Source organism: Oryctolagus cuniculus, chromosome 11, assembly GCF_051225735.1.
Source record: "Oryctolagus cuniculus isolate XC-2025 breed Fujian yellow rabbit chromosome 11, ASM5122573v1, whole genome shotgun sequence".
Classification (NCBI taxonomy): Eukaryota; Metazoa; Chordata; class Mammalia; order Lagomorpha; family Leporidae; genus Oryctolagus; species Oryctolagus cuniculus.
In genome coordinates, this window is record NC_142877.1 from 2,631,666 (window position 1) to 2,657,544 (window position 25,879).

The window sequence follows — 25,879 nt, forward strand, 5'->3', positions numbered from 1 at the left end:
ATGATACTATCTTCAGCTAGCCATATTGCATAACTCGAGATATGCTGTAAATTCTTTAAAGCAGTTCTTTTCACGTGCTTTGGCTACTCGTTGAATATAAAACTGAAGGTGAAGCCCTTTAATCAAGCTAAAACACAGAAATTTCTGTGTATCATGTTTAAGAAAAAAACTTCATATTTTGCATGTAGTCAAGGCAAAATGTCATGAGTAAAAATGTAAGTTGTTGAATTTCTAAAAAGGATCTTTGTTGACTGTGGGTTTTTTTCTTATGGTTGAAGATAATTACTCCTACCAAAAAAAAAATGTCTGAAGCATCAATGATTGTTCCTGGTGCAGACAGATACACTGTGAGGAGTCCAATACTTTTAATCAACACATGTAAGTTTTACAATTTTTAAAGATTTCTAATAGTGTTATCTTTTAAAGGAGGCATTTTTATTTTTAATTCAGGAAACATTCTGGACCTAATTTACCTACCTGATGATTGGGGGATGTAAAAAAAAATTGAAATGTATAAACAGTTGCCAAAATACTAGAATCCAACATTAATAATTTATACAATTTAACAATAAACAAAATAACAGTAAAACATGGAATCAGTCCACTCGGGCTTAGTTCTTCACTCTTGGGCTTACAATTTGTATAGATTATCATCTAGCTAAGTTTAGAACCATTTTCTGTCCCATAATATGAAATCAAACAGACTCATTAAGTTGTTGGAAGATAAAATAAAAATCTTTAATTTGACAAAATCTTTTGAAACATTTAGACAGTGCATACTAACGGCCAAATTAAAATTTTTAAAAATTGGCATTGTGTAAAGTCCGAGTCCTTACGTTCCAAAAGTCCAGTTTCTTGCTAGACAACTGCCTAATGTTTCACAGGCTCCTCAAACTTAACATAGGTCCGGAATTACATTCATCTTTATACCCTCTGCTGGTTTTCCAGCAATTCTTATCTAGGTAAATGGCTTCGGATTCCACCAGTTCATCTAAGAAAGAAACCTGGGAACTTTCCTGGAGCCTTCCTTTCTTATCTTTTTATCTGAAAAGTACCTCAGTAATAGAAATGTGTTAAAAACATGTAGTAGGGCTGGTGACATGGCTCCCTAGGTTAATCCTCCGCCTGCGGCGCCAGCATCCCATATGGGCACCAGGTCCTAGTCCCAGTTACTCCTCTTCCTGTCCAGCTCTCTGCTGTGGCCCGGGAGTGCAGTGGAGGATGGCCCAAGTGCTTGGGCCCTGCACCCACATGGGAGACCAGGAGGAAGCACCTGGCTCCTGGCTTCGGATCAGCATAGCTCTGGCCATAGCGGCCATTTGCGGGGTGAACCAACAGAGGGAGGACCTTTCTCTCTCTCTCTCTCTCTCACTGTCTAACTTTCTGCCAAAATAAAAAAAAAATGTAGATCTTTGTGCTTTTCAACAGCACCACAAAGAGGAAGATCTAAGCCACCACTGCAAATGATGAGTTCTGCAGAAAAATCTGGTATTTCTAAAACAGCAGAAAATGAAGTGGATAATGCTGTATCACCCAAATCCAGACCATCTGAAGGAAGAAATAGAGGAGATAACAAAGACAAAGTAACTTTACTTTGAAAATATTTTTAAATAAATTTTATCAAGTTATTGTAAAAATAGATATTAAGCTAACTTCTTTTGCAAGCAGTGTCTTGCCTTAACTCATTGTTATTTTCCTAGATACCACTTATTGTTCTTGAAAGTCGGGTCCCTGTGACATATGACTCATTTCCTGTGATTACAATGAAAGTTATAAACATCCATTCACTATAACTAATATTTGGTAGGAAAAGTAAACTTGCCATCATTCTTTATTATTAAAATTAATGTCTTCTACTATAGGGAAGGTTCTGGTAGATGTAAAAATGTGAAATCCAAGTGCATTCTGTCCTTAAAGACTTCGAAGTCTAGCATGAGATTAGACAGATTACTAAAATAATTACAATACAAAGTAACCTTCTAAGATATACATACAGGATATGGTTGGAACCCAATGGAGGGGTAGATGCCCAGTTCCATAGATAGAAGGGAGAGTAAAGATTAAGATACGTATTTCAGGAGATTTAGGGAGAGTTGATTTTTGAAAGCTCCGTAAAAGTCAGATGGATATTGAGATGAAGTAGGTTTGTTTCAGGTTGTAAAACACTTCTGATAGTTGAAGAGATAGAACAGGAAATAACAAAAACATCTTTTGTTTGGAGTGTGAAAATGGTGAGTTTATCATGGAGATCTGTTATAGTAGGGACTAAGGGACATGTGAAGATTTGGAATAGCTATTGAGAGGTAATGGAGAAGAATAAGACTATGTACCAATGTTAGTCAATTTGGAGCCCAGTTTAAGGCTGAATTTTGTCATGGCATCAGTTCATGAATATTACAATTTTCTCAAAGCTTAGTAGCCTTCATGATACAGGAAAAAAATTTTTTTAATTTAAAAAGGTATGTAGCAGAAAAATGAAAGGTAAAAACTTAAGATATTAGGAAAACAAAGTCAAAGTTGTGATTCAAATTATCTAGCTAAGTGTATCTTAATAAGAGTACTGATTTTCAGTTGTGTGGCATAGTCCTGAATATTGTAGAACCCCTTTGTCATTGTGACCACCAAAAACATATCTGCATACTTCATAATTGCTCACCTCCCAGTGTAGAGGACCACTGGCTAGAACAAATAGGAAAAAGAGTGAGACAAAATATCTTAGTCTAGATGGTATATTTTTCTGATAGTAATAGATGATTTTTATTTAACCTGAAGTAAATGTGTGTCTGTAGCTGTAGGAAGAAAACTTGTTGTAGGCAAGAAGTTACCTAGGCAATGGCCAAAAATGTAAAAATAATTGAATATTGCGTAATTTCCAAGTCTTCTATGTACCTCAGTGAAAAAAGATAGATGAGATCAATAGCAAGATGTATCATAAAAGGTTAGAATTTATCAATTCAAGTGAAAATTGAATTGTTATGCTAGCTATGGATGGATTCAGAAAACTCATGAGACCTTCTGTCTCCATGTCTACAATGAATGTTATTCTCTTGCAACTTTGGATAAATAGTATTCTGGTTTGGGCACAATATTTATTAACTAGATATAAATACTATCCAACTTTTCATTGCAAGTCAAACTTACTTTAAAACAGTTAAACCTTAATGCTCTTTTAAAAGTTGCTTTCATATAATGCCTTAATTCGAATTTACATTAACATATTTCCTGTGTTTATAGCTTATCAAAACTATAACTGTAGAAAGGACGGAAAATAAGGATATTGAATTCCCAGAGCAAAATTTTAGTAAGTACTTACTGGTTTAATCTTAGTCATTTTTTAAATATACATACAGTATTTTTCTATATATTTCTCTCACCCCATTAACTTTCATTGGTTTGAAAAAGATTTATAGTGAACGTGTTTTGACTTTGTAAAACGAAGAACACATACTATTTTTGTTTTCCAATAAATTTGCGTCTGAGAAGTGGGTAGGCAAAGTCAATCTCTTCATCCCAAAATGTGAACCTTTATAGAATTATATGCTAACCTCCATTTTACTTTGCCAATTTATGGAAATATGAAAATACCAAAAGTTCTGCTTTATTTAGATGAGCTCCAGGATGTTGTTCCTGATTCACAGCCAGTGGGAAAAAGAGAGAAGTCTGTGTAAGTATGAGGAGACCTATTAAATCTTTTAACATGTATTAATGCTATTTTTAGGTGAATATGACAGATTTGGAGGAAAAGGCCTATGTATTATTAGATAGTATTGTACCATTAATTATCTCTCATATTATGAGAATATAAAGGGAAATGTCTATATTTTTTCTATATCAATCAATATAACTCTTTGAGAGAGTTAAAATGAATGAGATTTTCTTTTTCAGGTGGTAATATATAAATAGAAAAAATTTAAATATGCAAGTATGTAAGATATATTTAGGTAGATATCAAAGCAGTAGCAGTAGTGGTACTATTTCTCTATTATTTAATCTGATTATATAATTTTAGTCTTTATCATGACTTACAAAGTATTTCCATATTTGTTAACAGATTGTTTTAAACATTGACTAAATACAAAAACCAAGGTTTTAAGTCCTTTTTTAAAAAATATTATTTATTTATTTGAAAGTCAGAGTTACACAGAGGAGAGGCAGAGAGAGAGGTCTTCCATCCAATGGTTCACTCTCCAATTGGCTGCAATGGCCGGAGCTGCGCCAATCCAAAGCCAGGAGCCAGGAACCTGCTCCAAGTCTCCCACGCAGGTGCAGGGGCCCAAGGCCTTGGGTCATCTTCTGCTTTCCCAGGCCATAGTAGAGAGCTGGATGGGAAGTAGAGCAGCTGGGTCTTGAACCAGCACCCATATGGAATGCCAGCCGCTTCAGGCCAGAATGTTAACCCACTGTGCAACAGTGCCAGCCCCAAGGTTTTAGTCTTATGATAACATTTTATAATCAAATGAATTCATTTTATAGATTACGTGGTGTTTCAGACAACATCTATAGAAATAAGATGTTCTCCAAATTGCCGTGTTGGACACCTGTAACAAATATTAAACTCTGTAATAACCAAAGAACAAGTATTTCATCAGGAAACAAATTTAATGAAGGTAAAACATAGTTTTATCTCTGTGATAGTACTTTCTGGAAATATTAACCAATTAAATGTCTAATTTTTATTTTAATAAATTTTTAACAAACTCACATTTACATTGTTTTAATGATTTTTATACTTTACATTGTATTAATTTAATAATCATTGCTTATTCTCTTACTAGGAATCATTGATGAAACATTTCCTAAACAAAAATCATCCTCTTCAATATCTGATAATTCTGAAGAAACAGAAAAAGTGAAATGTAAGAAAGGTATTATGGAACATAACAAAACAGATAAAGTAGAAGTGGAGGTTTGCAAAAGAAACAATCAACAAAATCATCCTAAACATTCAGAGCAGAAAAGTACTGAAAGTACAAAACAGGGTGACTGGCATATTGAATCTGCAACTACTTTTAAATCAGTTCTCCTAAATAAGACAGTTGAAGAATCTTTGATTTATAGGAAGAAATATACATTGTCTAAAGATGTGAATACTGCTATTTGTGATAAAAGCCCTTCTACTAGAAAAAATTTGAAAAGTCAAAGATCGGGGAAAGAATTGACTTGTGATCTAGATTCCTTGGATTTGAAACAAAAAATGGTGAGCATTCAGTTTTGACTTCTGCATACCTATTTGTTGTTTACCTGATAACATTAAAAAAAGAGCCTTGATTGATTGCTACAAAGGTAACATGCCTAACACGCTGTTCTTTAGTTCAGTGCCTAGGCTCTGAAATTGTGTTCCTCCTTAAATACCTCCATTACCAAACTTCCCTAATCCCAGCCCTAATAGAACAGCGCTTGGCATATACTAGGCAAGTGACTATAAAATAAATGAATATTATAGTTCCTGTCTCCTTTTCTTGTATTCCTGTCACTTTTTCATTTTGAATATGCTTATAGATTTAGTTCTTACCTTTCTTTTATAAATGATTATTTTTTAAAAAGATTTTTACTGGCCGGCGCCGCGGCTCACTAGGCTAATCCTCCGCCTAGCGGCGCCGGCACACCAGGTTCTAGTCCCGGTTGGGGCGCCGGATTCTGTCCCGGTTGCCCCTCTTCCAGGCCAGCTCTCTGCTGTGGCCAGGGAGTGCAGTGGAGGATGGCCCAGGTGCTTGGGCCCTGCACCCCATGGGAGACCAGGAGAAGCACCAGGAGAAGCAGCGCGCCGGCCATTGGAGGGTGAACCAACGGCAAAGGAAGACCTTTCTCTCTGTCTCTCTCTCACTGTCCACTCTGCCTGTCAAAAAATAAATAAATAAATAAATAATAATAAATAAAAAGATTTTTACTTATTTGAGAGGTAGAGTTGCAGACAGAGGGAGATACAGAAGGGTCTTTGATCCGCTGGTTCACTCCCCTAATGGCCACAACAGCCAGAGCTGAGTGCATCTGAAGCCAGGAGCTTCTTTCAGGTCTCCCACATGAGTGCAGGGGCCTGAGCACTTGGCCATCTTCTGCTTTCCTAGGCAACAGGCAGCTGGCTCAGAAGAGCAGCTGGGACGTGAGCTGGCACCCATGTGGGATGCCAGCGTCTGTGGAGACTTAGCCTACTATGCCACTGCACCAGCCCCTAAATGATTATTTTTGTGTAATTTTTCCCTCTGTAATAGTAGCCTATTAAGAAAGTAAGGACTATGTTTTATTCAACATTTGTTTTCTGCATGTCCTGTCATAACTTTATTACACAAAGTAGAATCTCAAACATTTCTTGGATGAATGCATTAAACCTTGGGAGGGTTTTTCAAGAAAGCATGTAAGTGGGGTGGAAGAGTCAACGTGTAGCTGTTCTTCCTTATTGGAGCCATCGCTCTGCAGATGAACCAGTGCTGTGGAATGTCTCCAAGACTGTTGTAGTACTCGGCATCACACTTGTACTAAACAGGTTATTGTTGTAATAGCTATCAGTCTTTTTGTCATTGCTATCAAGATGTGAATAACAAAAGTTTAATCAGAATACATTTCCACTTCCAATAATGTAATTTTCTTTTGCTGTTTCAAAAATAATCCCAGGTTTAGGCTCTTATATTCCTTTATGTTCTGCAATGTTGTTAACACATGGATAGCCAAATTACTAGAGTAAGCTAAAATGATTGTGCATTAAACCATGTCAACGTACAAATATTTAATAGAAAACTTGTAATTATTATACATAATTGAACATTATTTGTTTTGACAAGCCTCCTTTAAAAAGTTTTTTTAGGCTGGCGCCGCAGCTCAGTAGGCTAATCCTCCACCTTGCGGCGCTGGCACACCGGGTTCTAGTCCCGGTCAGGGCGCCGGGTTCTGTCCCAGTTGCTCCTCTTCCAGGCCAGCTCTCTGCTGTGGCCAGGGAGTGCAGTGGAGGATGGCCCAAGTGCTTGGGCCCTGCACCCCATGGGAGACCAGGAGAAGCACCTGGCTCCTGACTTCAGATCAGTGCGGTGCACCGGCTGCAGCGCCCCGGCCACGGCGGCCATTGGAGGGTGAACCAATGGCAAAGGAAGACCTTTCTCTCTCTCTCTCTCTCTCACTCACTCACTCTCACTCTCTCTCACTCTCTCTCTGACTCTCTCTCTGACTCTCTCACTCTCTCTCTCACTGTCCACTCTGCCTGTCAAAAAAAAAAATCAGCTTCCTGTTTTCAGAAGTTCTCTTCAGAACAATTTCATAGGGTCACTTCCTATATCATTACACAGGATGTCCAACCAATTCCTTGGATCATTGTTCTATAACGTGGTTATCTGTCTTATTCTTTCCTTATATTTACTGCATCATCCTAGAGCAATAGAATCCCTGTAGCTCAGTGATAGGAATTTTCCAGGCTGGATCCAGTTATAATGGACATTCTGAAATCATATTAGTATCAGACGTTCATTTTTGTTACATTTTTATCAAGCCATGTAAACCCAGTCTTAATGTCTTTACCTTGATAATCTCAAGAAGGGATAGTCTACTACCTATTATATATAAAAACACTAACTTAAAATGTTTCAAGTAGTAAACTTTATGCTATATCTGTTTTACTACAACCTAAAACTTACATAATTCTGATATCCAGAAAAATATATCAATTCAGGATACTGTTGGAATTTTTAAAAACTACATTGTGTGACGTGCCAATAATTATTATTTTGTAATCTTTACATTTTAAAAAGTTAAGACTAGTCCTTAGAGCAGTTTCCGGTTTGAGTGCAAAGTGTTTCCCTTATTAACATCTTGAATTAGTGTGTTGTCTTTGTTAAAATTGACAAACTACTCTGAAGTTCATAGTTTACATTACAATTCACTCTGTGTTGTATATTCTGTGTTGTGACAAATAACACAGTACACAAATCCACTATTACAGTATAATACAGAATAGTTTTACTTCCCTAAACTTCCCCTGTGTTCTACCTATGGATCCCTCCCACAAAACTCCTGACATTTATCTTTTTTAGTTCTGGTTTTTCCAGGATGCTATGTAATTGGAATCATACAGTAAACAGCCTTTTCATATTGACCTCTTTCATTTCATTTCATCTGTGTTCATGCGAAAGAATGGTCTGCAGTATTTTTTTTTTCTGGTCATATCTTTGGTTATGTCACTAGGGTGATATTGGCTTTATTGGATGAATATTTCCCCCATTTCTATCTTCAAGAAGATTGTGGTGAATTGGTGTAATTTCTTCCTTAAATGTTGGGTAGAATTCACCAGTAAGCCCATCTGGGCCTGGTACCTTGTGCTTTGGGAGATTATTTGTAGATTCAATTTCTTTAGTAGAGAAAAGCCTGTTGGGATAATCTTATTTCCCTTTAAATGATCTTTGGTATTGTATCTTTCAAAGAATTGATCCATTTCATTTAGGTTATCAAATCGTGGACAGGGAAGGTTCATAATATTCCTTTCTTTTTAATATCCATGTTAATAGTGATATCTCCATTTTCCTAAGAACTGGCATTTTTTTTCTTATGTACAGAAACTTAAAAATTCTACAGATCAATCCGGACAGTTGTGTCTGTTAAAAGACTTGTGTTTTATTGTGGTACAAAATCAAACATTAATTTCTGATTATTTTTCAAAGTGTAAATACAGCCAGATTTTTTTTTAATTTATTTTCAGTCTTTATTTTCCTTTGAAGGTTAACTGGTAGAATTTTAATGTAACTAAATTATTTCAGAGAGGAAAGTCAAAAGGGAAAGGATTTACCGATGCAGCAGAATCCTTAATAAGCCAAATTAATAAGAAATATAAACCTAAAGATGACATAAGGTCCTCAAGAAAATTAAAGGAGTCATTGACTGACAGGTATGTTCATAAATTTTAGACATGTTATTTGACATACACAGCTAAAGTATTATACAGTTTTTAAGAGGTTATGTACAATTTTTGTCAGTTAAAAATAGAAACAAAATTAAAGGTTTTAAATACATTCAAATAATGTAACTTCCCAGTAGAAAACAGTTACTTATTATTTTATGAATAGTAGCTATTTAAATAAAATAGAAAGGAAACTAAATTTGAAATTTGCTATTCTAATGTCTGATTACATTTTATAAAGTGTTACAAACACCTTATTGATAAAACATTGTTTCAAAAATTTTTAGGATATAGGCATTTTTAGAATTGTATTAAATCTATGAGTAAATGTATTTAAATCTATGTAATAAAACATGAAATTTAAATGAAATGAGTTATAAGTTAAATAATGCTTATCTGTAATCTTAGCATTAATTCTGATTAAAAATGTAGTCAAATAGAAATGAATTCTAACCTTACGCCATGAAAAAATGACTCTCATGACAGAACCATTCATCTTCTGTTGTTTGGCATATCCTCCTGCATTAATAATAGAACTTAAAAATAGCTATCATAGATGCTATTTAGCATAAGTGAAGTTGCAAAAATATCAGCCTAACTATAGTATTGTCACATTTCTGTTACTTACAGCACATTGAATATAGATTTAGTGACCCAAGTGTCTCACCTTATATAAAATGGCTTTTGTGGGAAATATGCTGACATTTAATTGCTTCTTAAATTTTGTCAATCTTTTTATAGTGATTTTCCAAACACATCCAATGTACAGCACTGTAAGGTAGGTGTCACTTATTTTACTTCACCAAACCTACAGTAAACCTTAATGATATTTGACTATAAACACTGAACTAGAAGAGTGGTAAAATGGAATTAAATTTAATGTTTTCATAATATTGTTAATACCCTTAGCCCTCTGTTTTTCAAAAAGTTGTTTTACATATATGAGCACAATAATTTTATACATGATTTTGTATGTTCTTATCACTGTATTTTTAGCTTGATCTCACCTTTTCTGACAATTATCCTTCTAAAGTTAGTATTTTGTCTTAAAATAATATTCACACAGGCTTACAGTATCAGTTAAACTTCCTTTGTCCATTTAATTTATCAAGGTTTGAAGTTCACTCTGTAAATTCATCTTGAATCTTGCTATCTATGCCTATTTTATACTAAGTTTCAGTTCTAATTTGTAATGCCTGGATTGTTATAATACCTTTTATGTAATTTTTTTTGCCTCTAGTATTTCATGTTTCAATCCATTAATTGCATTCAATAGCAAATTTTTTTCTTTCTAAAGCACACAGCATTTATCATGGCATTCTTTTGTCCAGAAACCTTGTTTAGTCTATGCTGCTCATTGAATTAAGTGGAGACATAGATTGGCTCACAAGTCCCTTTAAAAGACTTATATTTTAATATTAGTTTTCTAGATAAGTCTCATTTAATGGAAACATGGTAACTTGAAGTTCCATAAATTGTCTTCCCTAATACTTTCCTAATTCTCTTTCTCTTTCTCTCTCTCTCTCTCTCTCAAGAACTTTGAACTGATTTTACAAGCTCTCCTGCCTTTTCTTTCTAATATTTATTTATTTGAAAGGCAGAGTTAGAGGCAGAGAGAAAGAGGTCTTCCATCTGCTGGCTCACTCCACAGTTGGCTGCAATGGCCAGAGCTGCGTCAATCCAAAGCCAGGAACCAGGAGCTACTTCCAGGTTTCCCACACAGGTGCAGGGGCCCAAGGACTTGGGCCATCTTCTACTGCTATCCCAGGCCACAGCAGAGAGCTGGATCAGAAGTGGTGCAGCTGGGACTTGAACCAGCACACATATGGGATGCTGGCACTGCTGGCTGCGGCTTTGCCCACTACACCACAGCGCTAGCTCCCCACCTTCTTTTCTGATAAGCATAACCTTATTCCTCTTTACAACCCTTGTTTCAGTCTTTTTTCGTTATGAAAATTTTTCAAAGTACCCCGAGTTAGAAAACCCAATAGGCAAGTACTGCATCTGTACAATATTTTTTTACCTTTTTGTGGTATTCATTATTGCAGGTTTTTTGCTCTTTTTTTCTACAGTATAAACTTGTTTGAATCATCTTTGTATCTTCTATAACATTTCTACTCATCTTTGTTTTATAATACCTTTACTTTCATTTGCATATCTTCTTTAACATTGCTGCTCATTTTTTTTTTTTATTTTTATTCTGTACCATGTAGCATACACTGGCAAAATCATACTGGAAAAGATGTGTCAGATAAGTGATCAAGGAGTAATACTATATTGAGAGAAACTTTTTTAGAATAATATAAAAGCACAAAAAATTAAATAAAATCAAAGTTAAAATTTTAAATTATACTTTTTCTGGCTTACTAGGTATTAAATTAATCTGATTATTTTTATCAGTAATTAGTGTTATTGAATAAACAATCATTTAAATTTAATAAAACATTAAATATTTAACTTTTCTAGCATCAGTGTTTTTGATCAGGTTGCATATATTTCAATTGTCAGGAACATGAAGAAGCTTAATTTTGTTTTTGATACATTTTTTATTCTTTCCCATAAATTTTTTACGTAAGCCTTGGCTTCTCGAAAGTCTTCTATTTAAGAGCCTAGAGCAGGGACTGGCACTGTGGCCTAGCAGGTAGGACTGCTGTTGATGGCACAGGTATCCCATTTGGGCACTAGTTTGAGACCCGGCTGCTCCATTTCTGATCCAGCGATCTAACTCCCTGCTAGTATGCCTGGGAAGGTAGCCGAGGATGGCCCAAGTGTTTGGCCTACTGCACCTGCTTGGAAGATCTGGAAGAAGCTCCTGGCTTTGGCTTGGCCCAGCCTTGGCCATTGTGGCCATTTGGGAAGTGACCCAGCAGATGGAAGATCTCTGTCTCTTCTCTCATTCACTATTTCTGCCTTTCAAATTAAATCTTTTAAAAAAAAGTCTAAAGCAAATGGAAGTCCAAATAAAAGTAGGAAGCATACTTTTTGTGATTCTAGTATAACAAAAATTCAGCTTTTATAGAATACTAGTAAGAGGTCATTTATCTATATCTATATCTCTATATCAATGTCAGTTTATTAAGGATATCAACATTCTAAGATTTACAGTATTTTTAGTTAGCACATGTATTTAACTCATAAGTATTTTTTTAAAAGATTTATTTTATTTTACTTGAAAGTTACACAGAGAAGGAGAGGCAGAGAGAGAGGTCTTCCATCTGCTGGTTCACTCTCCAGTTGGCCACAACAGTTGGAGATGCACCGATCCGAAGCCAGGAGCCAGGAGCTTCTGGGTCTCCCAGGCGGGTGTAAGGGCCCAAGGACTTGGGCCATCTAATGCTTCCCGGGCCATTATCAGAGAGTTGGACTGGAAGTGGAGCAGATGGGACTTGAACCAGCACCCATATGGGATTCCAGCACTGCTGGCAGCGGCTTTACCCACTATGCCACAGCGCTGGCTCCTATTGTATATACTTGTATTTAAGGTATATAGCATGATGATATACAAAAATGAAATGGTTACTATAATCGAGCATGGCAGTAACCGCTTTCCATTTTTGAGGCTGAATATTACACTGTATGTATATCTATCAGAATTTGCTTATTCATCCACAGATATTTAGGTCATCTTAGTTATGGGAGTAACGATACAATGAACATGGAGTATAGATATCTTTATAAGATAGTGATTTCTTTTGGGTGTATTTTCATTTAATTTACATCAAAGAAAATGTTACAGGTGCTAGATTTATATTAGTGGAAGAATAGCTGGAAAATGCATATAAACTGCATTTGTTATTTACACATAGTTTAAAGTTATGTAAACATCTTTTGTTTAGGAAAAGGTTCAGAAAAAAAGTTACAGAAAACTGAAGACTACTTTTGTTAATGTTTCTTCTGAATGCCCATTGTAAGTAACTTTTCATTAGTATTTTTATTCATATTTGAAAAGATTAACATTCTATATTGGAGCTAATGGTTGTTTTAACTTTCACAGGAATGATGTTTACAATTTTAATTTGAATGGAGCTGATGAGCCTATTATAAAACTTGGAGTAAGCTATAAATCAATTTAATTCAAATTTAATTATTCAGTATTTTATATTTAAGGTGCAGGAACTAGGTTGTATATTTTTTTATTTGCATCCCCTTTTAGATGTACTTTAAAATTTTAAAAACATAATCTATTTTGATAACCAGCCAAGGTTCATCAAGGTTTCTTCTTCCCTCTCTTCCTTTTTCCCCTCCCTTATCCACTTCTTTCTCTTTCTTGGACTAAGAGAGAAAAAGTAACTTGTGAGAGGAGGGGTAGGAGGACTTACGACTATTAAGAAAACAACTTTCTTTATTGACACAATAAATTTAAAACACATAATCTGATTTACTTTGTTTTCAGTATATTATATATATATATATATATATTTTTTTTTTTTTTTGACAGGCAGAGTAGATAGAGAGAAAGGTCTTCCTTTGCCATTGGTTCACCCTCCAATGGTCGCCACGGCTGGCGCGCTGCAGCCAGCGCACCGCACTGATCCGAAGGCAGGAGCCAGGTGCTTCTCCTGGTCTCCCATGGGGTGCAGGGCCCAAGCACTTGGGCCATCCTCCACTGCACTCCTGGGCCACAGCAGAGAGCTGGCCTGGAGGAAGGGCAACCGGGAAAGAATCCGGCGCCCGGACCGGGACTAGAACCCGGTGTGCCAGCGCCGCAAGGTAGAGGATTAGCCTATTGAGCCGCGGTGCCGGCCTATATTCTTAAAAGTACATAATGCTATAAAGTTGTAGGATTCTTTTAAGTAATACAAAAGTAGATTTTATGTTTCTTTTTATTTACCTTATTTTGGCACTAAAAGCTTTTTGTTCTTTTTATTTTGAATGCTCATTCTCAATGTAGATCCAAGAATTTCAAGCTCGAGAAACATGTGTGGATAATTCAACAAAACTGTAGGTGTTTTTATGATTTGGATAGATTAAATTAAATATACATGTTCATGTTTTCTTTTTATTGTCTTAGTCTATTTTTTATAAGAGTTTTAACGTATAAGAAGGAATAAAAATGTTAGTCACAGTCACTCCCATTATGATTTTGTCACTTCAGCATTTACTTTTAAAATTAATATGCAAATTCTCTGCACTTTGGATGTTAGTTATATCCATAAAACCCAAAACATTTAGTAATCTTTTAATCTAACCATGTTGTTCTAATCTTCTGACCTCAGTTAATTATATGACCTGGACAGAATTACATGGCTAATTAGTGAAAGACTGAAAACTCAGATTTAGTTGTCCAATGCATGCTGCCATAAGAAAATAAACATGGAATGATATTTTAAAATTATATATATTTTTGTTTTAAGGGTAGGTTTAAGGAATGATGATGAACTTGAACCTTCTCTCAAAACAAGAGATAAAAGAGTAAGTTATACTGCCCTAATGTATATAACACAGTATTTATTAATTTTAAAAACCCAATATTCTCAAGGAATGGAAACAAGTTGTTTAAAACTTTATTCCTCAGAGATCACCCATGTTCTTATGTAATCCCTATTGTCATCATTAATAATTATTTTATTTCACAGTATTGTTACATCTAGAAGTAAGATCTTTTGACTTAACTTTTAATTAACAATACCAACACCAAAATGCAAACCTCATTGCCTGATTTAATGCTCTGTGGTATGCTAAATGAGAAGTTAGTTTTTGAATTTTGGGGTATGTTTTGGCTTAGCTTACCTTATATGACATATAAGACATATACACGTCTTCATTTATTTCAAGGATCTTTTTTCTTTATAAAAAAGGTTATAATAAATCAAGAAAAGAAAAATCTCTTTAGTGATACTGAGACAGAATGCAGATGGGATGACAGCAAGACTGATGTTAGCTGGCTAAGAGAACCAAAATCAAAACCACAGCTAATAGACTATAGCAGAAATAAAAATGTGAAGAAGAGTCAGAAATCAAGTAAGAAATTACTTTTTAGAGGAATGTTGGAAATGATTTTGCCATTTCAATTATATATGAACTGTTTTATTGGTTGGTAAGTGCATTTTTGCACATAGACTGTTAAACAGCATACTCTTATGAATAGGACAAAACAGTGGTTACCTTTTTATTACTTTAGTAATAAGATTATACTCATAATTTGAATTACTTTTCTTTAGGACATTAAGGATAGAAAATGTGATTTATCACCATTGATTCACGGTGTATTCTCATCACTTGTATATTCACCGGCCACTTACTCAATTATTTAGCTCGTTAATGTGAATAATGTACTAAATGCTCATGAATCCACACCCTTAAACAAAACAACGTCTGGACCTCAACACTAACCTACATCTGCTCACACACACACACACACACACTTCCACTTCTCAATATTTTATATGCCTGCTGCATCTAAGACACACATGTACTTCTAGGAATTCATAGATGCAATAACAGTATATCAAAAGGAAAGCAATTTCCTTGGTGGATTTTTTTTATTTTTTTTATTTTTTTATTTTTTTATTTTTTTTTTTTTGCCTTAGTGTTCCATGAAGTGTTTTCCTAGAAAGTGGTTTCTGCTCTTTGTGAAAGTGAATCATCTGGGGGCTGGTGTTGTGGCACAGTGGGTAATGCTGCTAGCCGCGATGCTGGCATACCATTTGGATTCCAGTTAATGTCTCAGCTGCTCCACTTTCCAGCCAGCTCACTGCTGATACCCTGGGAAAAGCAGCAGATGTAGGAGACCCAGAAGAAGCTCCTGGCTTCAGCCCTGGCCATTTTGGTCATCTGCCATCTGGGGAGTAAACCAGCAGATGGAAGATCTCCCTCTGTGTTTTTCCTTCTCTATAACTTTCAAATAAATAAATAAATATCTTTTAAGTGAATCACTTGTAATTGGGTAAGAGTTTCAGGTGTAAGTTTTAATCACTATTTTTCATAGATGAACATCAATTTTAATGTTTGATAAAACAAATATTTTATATATTCCATTCTTAGAAGAAGACTCAAGACAGTTCTATGCTTTTCAATTAGGTTAATGTTTGTTTTAAGGAAATCCGTTTTTATTTCATGATAAAAACCAGTCGTGACTTGTGTAGTAGGGGTGGGACGGTGGTTTGGTTTAAAATAAGTAAAAGTAGAGATAGAAGTGAATGTTGGCCAGTGTTTAAAAATGAGACTGAATCTTGAAAACAGGTGATTCCAGAACCAGATGCATGAGAAAAAAAGCAGTAGGAATATCATATATTAAAGAGACAGAAATATAAAATAACATAGTGGGATTCAGGGAATGCAGTACAGTGTTGGGGTGGTTGGAACTTTTTTTTTTTTTTTAGATTTTATTTATTTGAGAGGTAGAATTACAGAAGGTGAGACAGAGAAAGGTCTTCCGTCCACTGACTCACTCCCTAAATGGCAGCAACGGCTGTAGCTGGGCTTATGTGAAGCCAGGAGCTTCTTCCTAGTCTCTCACACGGGTGCAGGGGCTCAAACACTTGGACCATCTCCCACTTCTTACCCAGGCCATTAGCAGAGAGCTGGATGGGAAGAGGAGCAGCTTGGACTTGAACTAGCACCCCTACGGGATGCCGGCTTAGCCTACTACACCACAGCACCAGCCCTGGAACATAGTTTTTATTTGTGGAAAAATAGTGAAAGGTGAAGGCTGGATTTGATCATGGAGTCTAGATTTTGAAACTGTATTGTAAGTCAGGGAAAAATAGAAGATTCACATGTTGCTGGGGAGCTTACAGCCTAGTGCAAAGATGTGTAAGTAAAGACATGCATAGTACTAAGCAGATGAGAGAGCTCAGGCAGAGGTCAGAATAGTATAATCAGTAAGTACTTACAAAATTGAACTTCTGTGTAAATTATTTAAATGGATGTGTTTAAAAGTTGTTAATTTGTATGAGCTGGGGGCCAGCACTCTGGCATAGCAGTAGCAGCCCATATGGGTATCGGTTCAAATCCTGGCTGCTCCACTTCCAATCCAGATCTCTGCTATGGTCTGGAAAAGCAGTGGAAGATGGCCCAAGTGGTTGGGTCCCTGAACGCACATAGGAGACCTGGAAGAAGCTCCTGGCTTCGGATCGGCACAGCTGCAGCTGTTGCAGCTGCCTGGGGAACCAGCAGAAGGAAGATCTCACTCTCTCTGCCCCTCAGTAACGCTGCCTTTCAAATAAATCTTTTTTAAAAAAAATAAGAGCTGGCTTATTGCCAGGATTATAGGGCCTTTATTCCAGAAATGCTTTGCTTTCTTGGCTTAGATAATCTCATTTCTATGGCTTGAGAGAATATTGAGAATGATGATGTTCTTAATAGCTTTAGTCCTGTTCCTTTTTCTTTTATCAAGAGGGCAGATAAATCTTAGAAATACAATGATGTGTGGGAAAAGCAAATCATAACTATTACATGGTACATTTTATAAAGTTCATTATATTTAGAGAGGTAAAACTTTGAAATACAACTTTTTAAAAAGCACATGAATAAAACAGATTCAGGATAGTTATTGCCTTTCATCAGGAGTAGTGTGGAGGAATATGGAGATCAAGAGTATACACACACACACACACACACGTATATATAAAGTTATTCATGAACTAGTTCTTAAACTGAGTGGTATTAAAGGTCATAAATATTTTATGCTTAAAAAGTTTTATAAAAGAAAGGAAATTGGCAATTCATATATCAAACACTATACAGTAAAAGTTAGCAATTCTTGAAACGTTACAGATGAATTTAAAATGTGTCTTTCCCATAAATGATGTGGTATAATCAGGTTACTATGAAGTTTGAGGAAGTACAAGTGCTCAAAGCATTCTGTCATCGATTAGGATGTAAGGGATGTCTGTATCCTTGTGGCTTAAAGCCATATAAAGGGAGGTTCATTAAGTGCTAACAAATGCTTTTCCAAAATGTGTATTTTGTGATTTTTATTATTTTAAATTGATATGTGTAGAAATGTTCTGAAATTTAATGCTAGCTCTTGTCTCTGAAAAATCTAGCCATATTTTCCAATTGCAGGACCATCCTTGGATAAGGGACAGTCACGATCTAAAATGGTAAACAAGTTTGTGTTCATGCATTCTTTAGAATTTTTTCTTGTCATGTAAAAATAATTCTCATAATTTTAATGTCCTTATCAGTTACTTCTTTTCCATAATTGTTACTGCCTTTGCACATGTTCTCTTCTGTTGTTTTGAAACATGTTGGCTTTGTTTTGAATCTGGTTTACTCTAATTCTAGATATTTTGATTTTCCTTTTATTTAAGTTATATACATATATATATATATATATCAGGCCTCTAGGTTTAATGATAGGGATAAAAAAGTGGCAAAGACAAGTAGAATGGGAAGATAAAAATCCAATCTTTTCTTTTTATATTTTTATATTTTATATTCCTAAAATATATTGTGTGTATATTGTCACCATGACAAATTTATAATAGTTTATATTTCTTTATATTATAGTTATATATTACTATATAAATGAGTATACAATAATACTAATAATCACGAATTTTTCTTCTAAAGGAACAGAGTAAAAACATCACCAAAAAGGTAGATGTAACAGTTCCAGATCGGAGAACCAGACTTCCACGAAGAGCAACAAAAACCAAAAAAAATTATAAAGACCTCTCAAATTCAGAATCAGAGAGTGAACAAGAATCTTCACATTCATGTAAAGAAAAATTACTAGTAAAGGTAAATAGAATTCAGATTAATAATTCCTAAGAGTCTTACATATGTGTGTTTTTGTAAAAATGTCAAATTTATATTGTACCTTTTTAAGATTGTCTTTAGAAAATTTGGTTTTCAGGCAGTGTATTGCTAAACTTTGTAATAATTTGACATTAGTGTTATAAACAGACATATTACTCTAGCAAAATTGTAACTTTACTATTTCAAAGATACTATCTTAAAAGTGCATGATCTTTTTAAAATTATGCTTCAGTGAAATACAGCCTGCTGGAAAGTGTGACTCTTCCTCTTGAACAAAAATTGTCTGAGTTTCTTCCCACATGCTGCCCAACGTGTGCCCATCCCTGACTTCTCCTGTATCTCCTAGTGTTACAGATTTCCTGCTACTTGTGTTTAAAAGCCTTTTAAAATAATGTTTATAGAATTTGCAACACACACATAGCACTTAACAATGTGTCAGCTCCTATGTGAAGCACTCACTGAGATTTTTAGGAAGTTAAATGTATAAGTAATATTAGGTGTAACTAGTGTTATTGTCATCCCATTTTACAAATGAGAAAATTGAAGCTTAAGAGAAGATGAATTTGCCCAAGGTCACACAGGTAGGAAATATGATTGAGCTAGGATTTGGACCCAGAGAATCTGGTGCTAAAGAGAGTTCTCTGTCTCTCAAATAAGTAAAAATAATTCTTAAAAAAAAAATCAGCATAGTGTAATAGACAGAGGTAGCTTCCATCTGCCGGTTCACTCCCCAAATGGCCACAATAGCTGGGGCTGGACCAGGCAGAAGCCAGAAGCCTGAAACTCCATCCTGGTTTCCTACCTGGGTGGCAGAGTCCCAAGTATTTGGGCCATCTTTAATTACTTTCCCAGGTGCACCAGCAGGGAGCGCGATCAGAAGTGGACCATCTGAGACTGGAATCAGTACTCATGGGATGCTGACATCACAGGCAGTGGCTTAACTTGCGGAACCACAATGCTTGCCCCACTGTGCTGACTTCTAAAGTCCTTAAACTCTCTTTTCTCCTTGTTTGTAACTTTGTTATCTCTTACCTGGAGACTAAAAGGGCTTTATAACTGATCTTCACATTTTCTGTCATTTCTTATTTAATTTGCCATACATATCATCAGATTAGTCTTTCCAAGCCACCTCTCATGCCTCCTTCATCAATCAAAACCTAAAAAATATTTCTACTCTGACATTGAGAGCATCAAAATGTTTCTCCAAGATTATAACTCTTCCCAGTATGTAGCTAGACAGATAGTGATCTGTGACTATCCAGATAAGACCTGTGCGTCTCAACTTCCTTCGCTGATGTCAGCAGTCTTCCTCGTCCAGTCTCTCTTCTCACCACCTTCTTCACAAACTCCTGAGTATCTGAAGTTCCTTGAAATCTAGGAATTCTTTCTGGTTTTCCCAAAGGAGATACAATCATATTCTTTGAACCTTTATGTATTCTCTTTATTTTTTATAACTTACTAGTCTATTATATGGTGAATTTGTCTTATGCCTTCTATTGTATGGGAAAAATCTTTCATTTACTTATAGGCCCTTGCTATCCAAGTATGAATATTTTTATTCAAGTGTAATTTAAAAGTTATTGATTCATTTAGGAGGAGAATATCCATTCCAGACTCAAAACCAGGAAGGTGCCAAAGAAACGACAGAAAGTCTCCTGTGCTGAAACACACAAGGAACTGTCAAAAGGATGGAACAACTCGTCTTGGCTTAAACCTCCTCTAGGAGACAGTAGCCCTGCCTTACCTCCTGTGTCTTTATCTGGGAGTCCATCATCCATAGAAGTAATGAGATGTCAGTATGATTTCATTTTCCCTGAGTAACAATTTTCTATAGTTATATGAAAATAGAATCTGAAGACTAATTTTGAGGGGGTATATTTTAAGATGGATGAAATTCATTTTTATTTCTTTTTTATTAGAGACAGAGAAAGCTCCCATCTGCTAGTTTACTCCCCAGATGCCAGCATGACCAAGAGTCAAGAACTCGATCCATGTCTCCCAGTTAGTGGGAACCCAATTATTTGAGCCATCATCACTGTCGCCCAGGGTCGTCTTAAGCAGGGAGCTGGACTTGGGAGCCAGACCCAGGACTAAAACCTAGACACTACAATATGGGATGTGGATATCTTAACCAACTAGGCTAAATGACTGCCCCTGAAACTTTATTTTTACAGTAGTTACTGCTAGTAACTTGATTGTTAATTTGGCTTAAATACATTTGATAACCTAATAATTATGGAGATTCCCATTTTTTTTCCTTTTTATAAATCACTGATGAGTATGTTGAACATAAAGATCATTCTGTGGACCCACAGGGGATTATCCTTAATAAACAGTAGAGGTTTTGCTTTTATTTAAAAATAAATTGGTAAAGTAAAAATCACATTTTTGGGGGGAACTCTGACTTATATGTATCTTTCTGGTATAGAAACTAAGAACAAGCTTGTACTTCTATATCATTTTCAGTTCCTTGGAAGGATATTTTAAAGCATTTCTAAATTTTAGTGATCTCAGTTAAAATTTAAGACTTAAATCAGTTAACTTACAGATATTTCCTTTAAATTTATTTTCCTGATGCTCAGTCCAGTGTCACTTCAGATAAGCACATAATCAGAAGAAAGATGTACATGCCCTGAATTTTGTCTGAAAATTCTGAGATTCACTTATGAGTCTTATTTCAGCAATGAATTTCCTCATTTTTATATGAGGGACTTAGACCACATGATTTCCAGACCCTTTGCCAATCGTAAAATCTAGGACTTCAATATATAACATAATTGACTTTAATTTCAAGATAATACTTATGTTGACCATTATATAGTTCATATTATACTGTAGATATTTTTACTTGAAAATGTTTCATAAGTTCTTACAGGTACATTTTAAATTCATCTTTCAAAGTCATAAAATATCTTCAACGTAGTCTGGTCTTAATATATTGAAAGCTTTCCTTTTTAAAATTTAGCCAATATTTGAGAATTTGATAAACTTTTTTTAGATCTTGCTATTTCTAAGCAGACGTCAATTATAACACTTGACATCTGTTTTCTTATTTGTGTTTTATGGGGCAATATAGGTATAGAGAAAGGAACAGAAAGGGATTTTACTCAGGATTATGACTATGTAACAAACTCTATATCACCTTATCCAAAAACTTCATCTGAATCCTTAAACAGTAACAGTGGAGTTGGAGGTCCTGTAAACTCAGCTAAAAACAATGAAAAAAATTTATGTGCAAATCAAAGCTGCTCACCAGTTCCACAACCACTGTTTTTGGTAAGAATGTTTCTGTGTATAAATATATATACATATGTTTTTTCTTTACTAGCTATATCGGAAGGTGGTAACTCCTTAGCCTTTAATATTAAATACACATTGCTAGTCTACTTAAAGTTTTGGATTTGGTCTTTTAAGTTGGGAAGGGAGACAAAATACAGTTCCTAGCCTCAATGGACCTAATGGACACCTGTATAGGTATACAGGAGGAAGAATATTATGGCATGACAACACATTGTGCATTATATTCTTAGAATTGTATCTATGAACTACATTGAATCCTTTTGTATTAATATCATATTAACATGAAAACATAGAGATGACAAAGTTTTGTTACAGGAATGATCTCTTCCAAATGAGTAATGTCTGTTTACTCATCAAAACGACATACATTTCTTAAATGTGTCTAGCTTTATTCCTGCAATGTAGGCATTTCCTTGCAATTTCCTTGCAATTCCACCATAATTCAAAGTCTGTAATCTTTAATTACTAAAATCACATGTTGACGAAGCACACTGAAAAGAACATAGTTGAAAACAGTTTTCACCCTCTATGCCACAGGGCCGGCCCAGGCATTTCATTTTAATATGTAGGTATGTTTGAAAGTCCTGAAAGAATGACATTGAGTATAGGACTCAATTAGGATATAACATGAGTGAGCAGGTAGTTAAAATATTTGTTTTTATTAAGAGTAGTCTTGTATTTTGAGTTCTGCTTTCTGCTTCTTAGAAAAGTTGGATAGTTTTGTGCCAGTTCACAAACCCTCCAACTAACGTTCACCTCATTCTTGGTTGAATTGTAAATATGGCTTATTTGGACAATTTTGAAGTAGTGACAAAGTTGCAGAACTGACAAATACATTCATATAGTGTACTGTAACTGAAGGAGTCTGAGTGTTGAGTCAGACAAAATTGGATTTAAATGCTGGCTCCACTATTTGCTTTTTGCAGTTTGGTGTACTCATGTAAAATGGGGCAATGAAAAATATAGTATCTGATATATAGTAAATCATCAAATATTTTCTTTTGATATGATAACCTTTGCATATACAAAGATAGAACTAATGATTGTTATTATAAACTGATAGAGATATAAAATAGCCAACCTCCTGTTCTACCACTTTGAACTGAATGTGCCCTTTCATGAGGTTACTTCAAAAAGTTCATGGAAAAATTAAGAGGTTGACTTTGGTGCAAATAATTTTTAGAATCCATAGTTTTCATAATACACATTTTCCATGAAGTTTTTGAAGACTCTGTATTTCTAGAGAATTTTAATGTCCTTTTATTCCTTTAAGCTAGTAGTCTTCACAGAATATTTTTGAAACAAAATCTTACAGGAAACTCTCAGTAAGTTAGGTCAAAGAGGAACTATGCTGTCTTTAAAATAGAGATAGGAGGTCTAAACACTTGCCTAGGCAAAGGCAAGGCTGCATTTCTAGTCTCTACAGACCATAATTGGAAAACTAGTTTCCACTAAACTACATCCTGTGCTCCTTTGTCAGTGTGCTGTATTATCCTTAGTTTCCCTGAATCTTTGTTTATTTTATTGTGAAAGTCAATTATGGGGGGGAGACAGCTTCCATCTGCTGGTTCACTCCCCAGATGGCCGCAATGCCCAGTGCTGAGCCAGGTGCTCCAATCTGGGTCTCCCAAGTGGGTGGCAGGAGCCTAAACACTTGGGCCATCTTCTGCTATTCCCGAGCTTGTTAGCAGGTAGCTGGATTAGCAGTGGAGCAGCAGAGAAAGCAGGGGGGTGAGGGAGGTGGGGGGGGGGGTGGGGAGAGGCTGGGGCTTTAACAACACCAGCTGTTCCCTGAATCTTTCAGTCCCTTCAGTACCCCACTTGGCAAATCTCTGAACCTAGGTAAACTCCACCTTCACTGATGCTACTCTGGGCTAGATAGAATTTTACTTGTAATTTGTGCATTGTTCTCCTCCCTATTTACTGTTCACTCTGACTAAGGTGTTGAATTTTTCTTTATAAGGTAGTTGTACAAGCTTACATTCAACAAATGTGAAGTTATGTTTTACTTTAATTTGCATTTTGCTGATTAACTACATCATTGAATACTTTATGTATTTTAGCCATTTTGTTAATTGTCAGTTAATGTTTTCTAATTTTCAGTTGCATTTGATTTTTCTTATAAATTTGTAGGAATTCTGGATATCTAACTATTGGTTACAAATAATGCAAATATTATTTTCTAATATGTATCTTAGTTAAATCCAAAATTTCCTTACATCAAATGATATCATAATAAAATTTAATAATATTTTGGGTCACTCAACATAAACATCTTCCTTGTAAAAATGTTTAGTTTTTGATTTTTCAGTTTTTCTGGACTTTTTGTATATGGATGGAGAATTAGTGCAACATCATGAATAGAATACTGCTAATTCAGCCTTAGCCTTGATGATCACATGAGTCTGCCTACTTTAACACAAACATAAACAGGCCAGTAAAATAGTGTAATCCCACACTGGCTTTCATTATTGTAGTTTCACATTTATCATGTATTTCACATACATATGCCCCATTCTTTTACCTCAGTTCTCTTGGCCATTACTCATTCCTTTAAATTTTAGAATTTGTCTAATGGAATACTGCTATTTCTCAACATTAGTATTGACCTTTTTCATCCACACATCATTTTTCTCTCCTTTTTTTAGTCTTACTTCCTTCAAAGTTTTGCCAAATCTTCCTTACTATATTAATTCCTAAATCTCTTATGAGTTTTCTTTCCATTTTTTTAAAAAACCCCAAATACTTTTTAAAAATTTATTTTCTGTTTTTTTTTTAATTTTGTATAGAAAAATTACTGACTTTTATATCCAGTAAGATTGCTAAATTCCGTAAGTTTTTGTGAAGAGTCTTCTGGATTTTCTATATAAGCCATCTCATATCTGTTACTCATGATAATTTTTGCATTTTCTCTTCCAATCCCTGAAATTCAATTGTTCTTTTTCTTGTAAAGGTGACTTTGACCTCTGGAGCATGGAAACTATAATATCAGGCATCCTTATCTATAGTGTTCTTTTCTAAGTGCTTTGTAAAAATTGTGAATGAATGTTGAATTTTAGTAGTGAGTTACTGATTCCCTCAACATCTAAGTAGTTTGGTTTATGTTTCTTGTTATATATATCCTTTTTTGGATTTAAAAAGTTGTCTAACTTCTTTGAGATTCTATGTCTTCATTCATAGCCCAGGCATACTCCAACTAAGAATACTGTTGTGAAAGTACCAGGGAATTTGTATTTTTTCTATTCACAAGAAATACAGAGTGGTTACAGATATTCAGATATACGCAGTTATAGTTCAGAAAAACAGTTTATGGAAATTGAATCTCCAAATATCAGTGAAAATCATGTACAAAGCAAGAGAGGTAATATAGTACAGCTTTCAAATTTTCTTAAACTATGATGGTTCTTAAGAATCAAATTACTGGCTGGCGCCATGGCTCACTAGGCTAATCCTCCGCCTGCGGCACCGGCACCCCGGGTTCTAGTCCCAGTCGGGGCACCGGATTCTGCCCCGGTTGCGCCTCTTCCAGGCCAGCTCTCTGCTGTGGCCTGGGAGTGCAGTGGAGGATGGCCCAAGTGCTTGGGCCCTGCACCCCATGGGAGACCAGGAGAAGCACCTGGCTCCGGATCAGCGCGTTGTCCCGGCAGCAGCGCGGTGGCCATTGGAGGGTGAACCAACGGCAAAGGAAGACCTTTCTCTCTCTCTCTCACTGTGCACTCTGCCTGTCAAAAAAAAAAAAAAAAAAATCAGATTACTCAGGTTAGTGGTCTTTAGTAGTAGCTGTAATATTTCAAGACTTTTCAGTTTTTATCATCTGAAGTACATAGACTAGCATCATACCAAAAAAACTAAAACTTTAAAAATTAGAATAGTGATGATATAGTTCTTGCACCCCAGACTTAATGTATTTATAATCATAATTAGGACTTTCTGGTTTCATGATTTTTAAAATTTTATTTGAAAGGCAGGGAGAGAGAATGAGTCTCCCATCCACTG

At 35.3% G+C, this 25,879-nt stretch overlaps 1 protein-coding gene across 10 annotated transcripts in view; it reads left to right on the top strand.

The window, feature by feature from the left end:
• SYCP2 (synaptonemal complex protein 2) overlaps nt 1-25,879 on the top strand; it is a 66,047-nt gene that overhangs the window by 34,168 nt on the left and 6,000 nt on the right. For 5 of the 10 annotated variants that reach the window (XM_070051356.2, XM_070051359.2, XM_089306952.1 and 2 more), the window contains 17 exons: nt 279-378; nt 1,429-1,583; nt 3,235-3,301; nt 3,607-3,664; nt 4,474-4,607; nt 4,776-5,197; nt 8,736-8,863; nt 9,617-9,653; nt 12,712-12,782; nt 12,870-12,927; nt 13,767-13,816; nt 14,230-14,287; nt 14,674-14,836; nt 17,885-17,922; nt 18,395-18,565; nt 20,177-20,375; nt 21,660-21,859. In XM_070051356.2, the coding sequence (XP_069907457.2) occupies nt 279-378; nt 1,429-1,583; nt 3,235-3,301; nt 3,607-3,664; nt 4,474-4,607; nt 4,776-5,197; nt 8,736-8,863; nt 9,617-9,653; nt 12,712-12,782; nt 12,870-12,927; nt 13,767-13,816; nt 14,230-14,287; nt 14,674-14,836; nt 17,885-17,922; nt 18,395-18,565; nt 20,177-20,375; nt 21,660-21,859 (2,109 nt within the window). Of the gene's footprint in view, nt 1-278; nt 379-1,428; nt 1,584-3,234; nt 3,302-3,606; nt 3,665-4,473; nt 4,608-4,775; nt 5,198-8,735; nt 8,864-9,616; nt 9,654-12,711; nt 12,783-12,869; nt 12,928-13,766; nt 13,817-14,229; nt 14,288-14,673; nt 14,837-17,884; nt 17,923-18,394; nt 18,566-20,176; nt 20,376-21,659; nt 21,860-25,879 lie in introns of those variants that run through there. The other 5 variants (XM_070051360.2, XM_070051362.2, XR_016215702.1 and 2 more) reach the window with 4 other exon arrangements.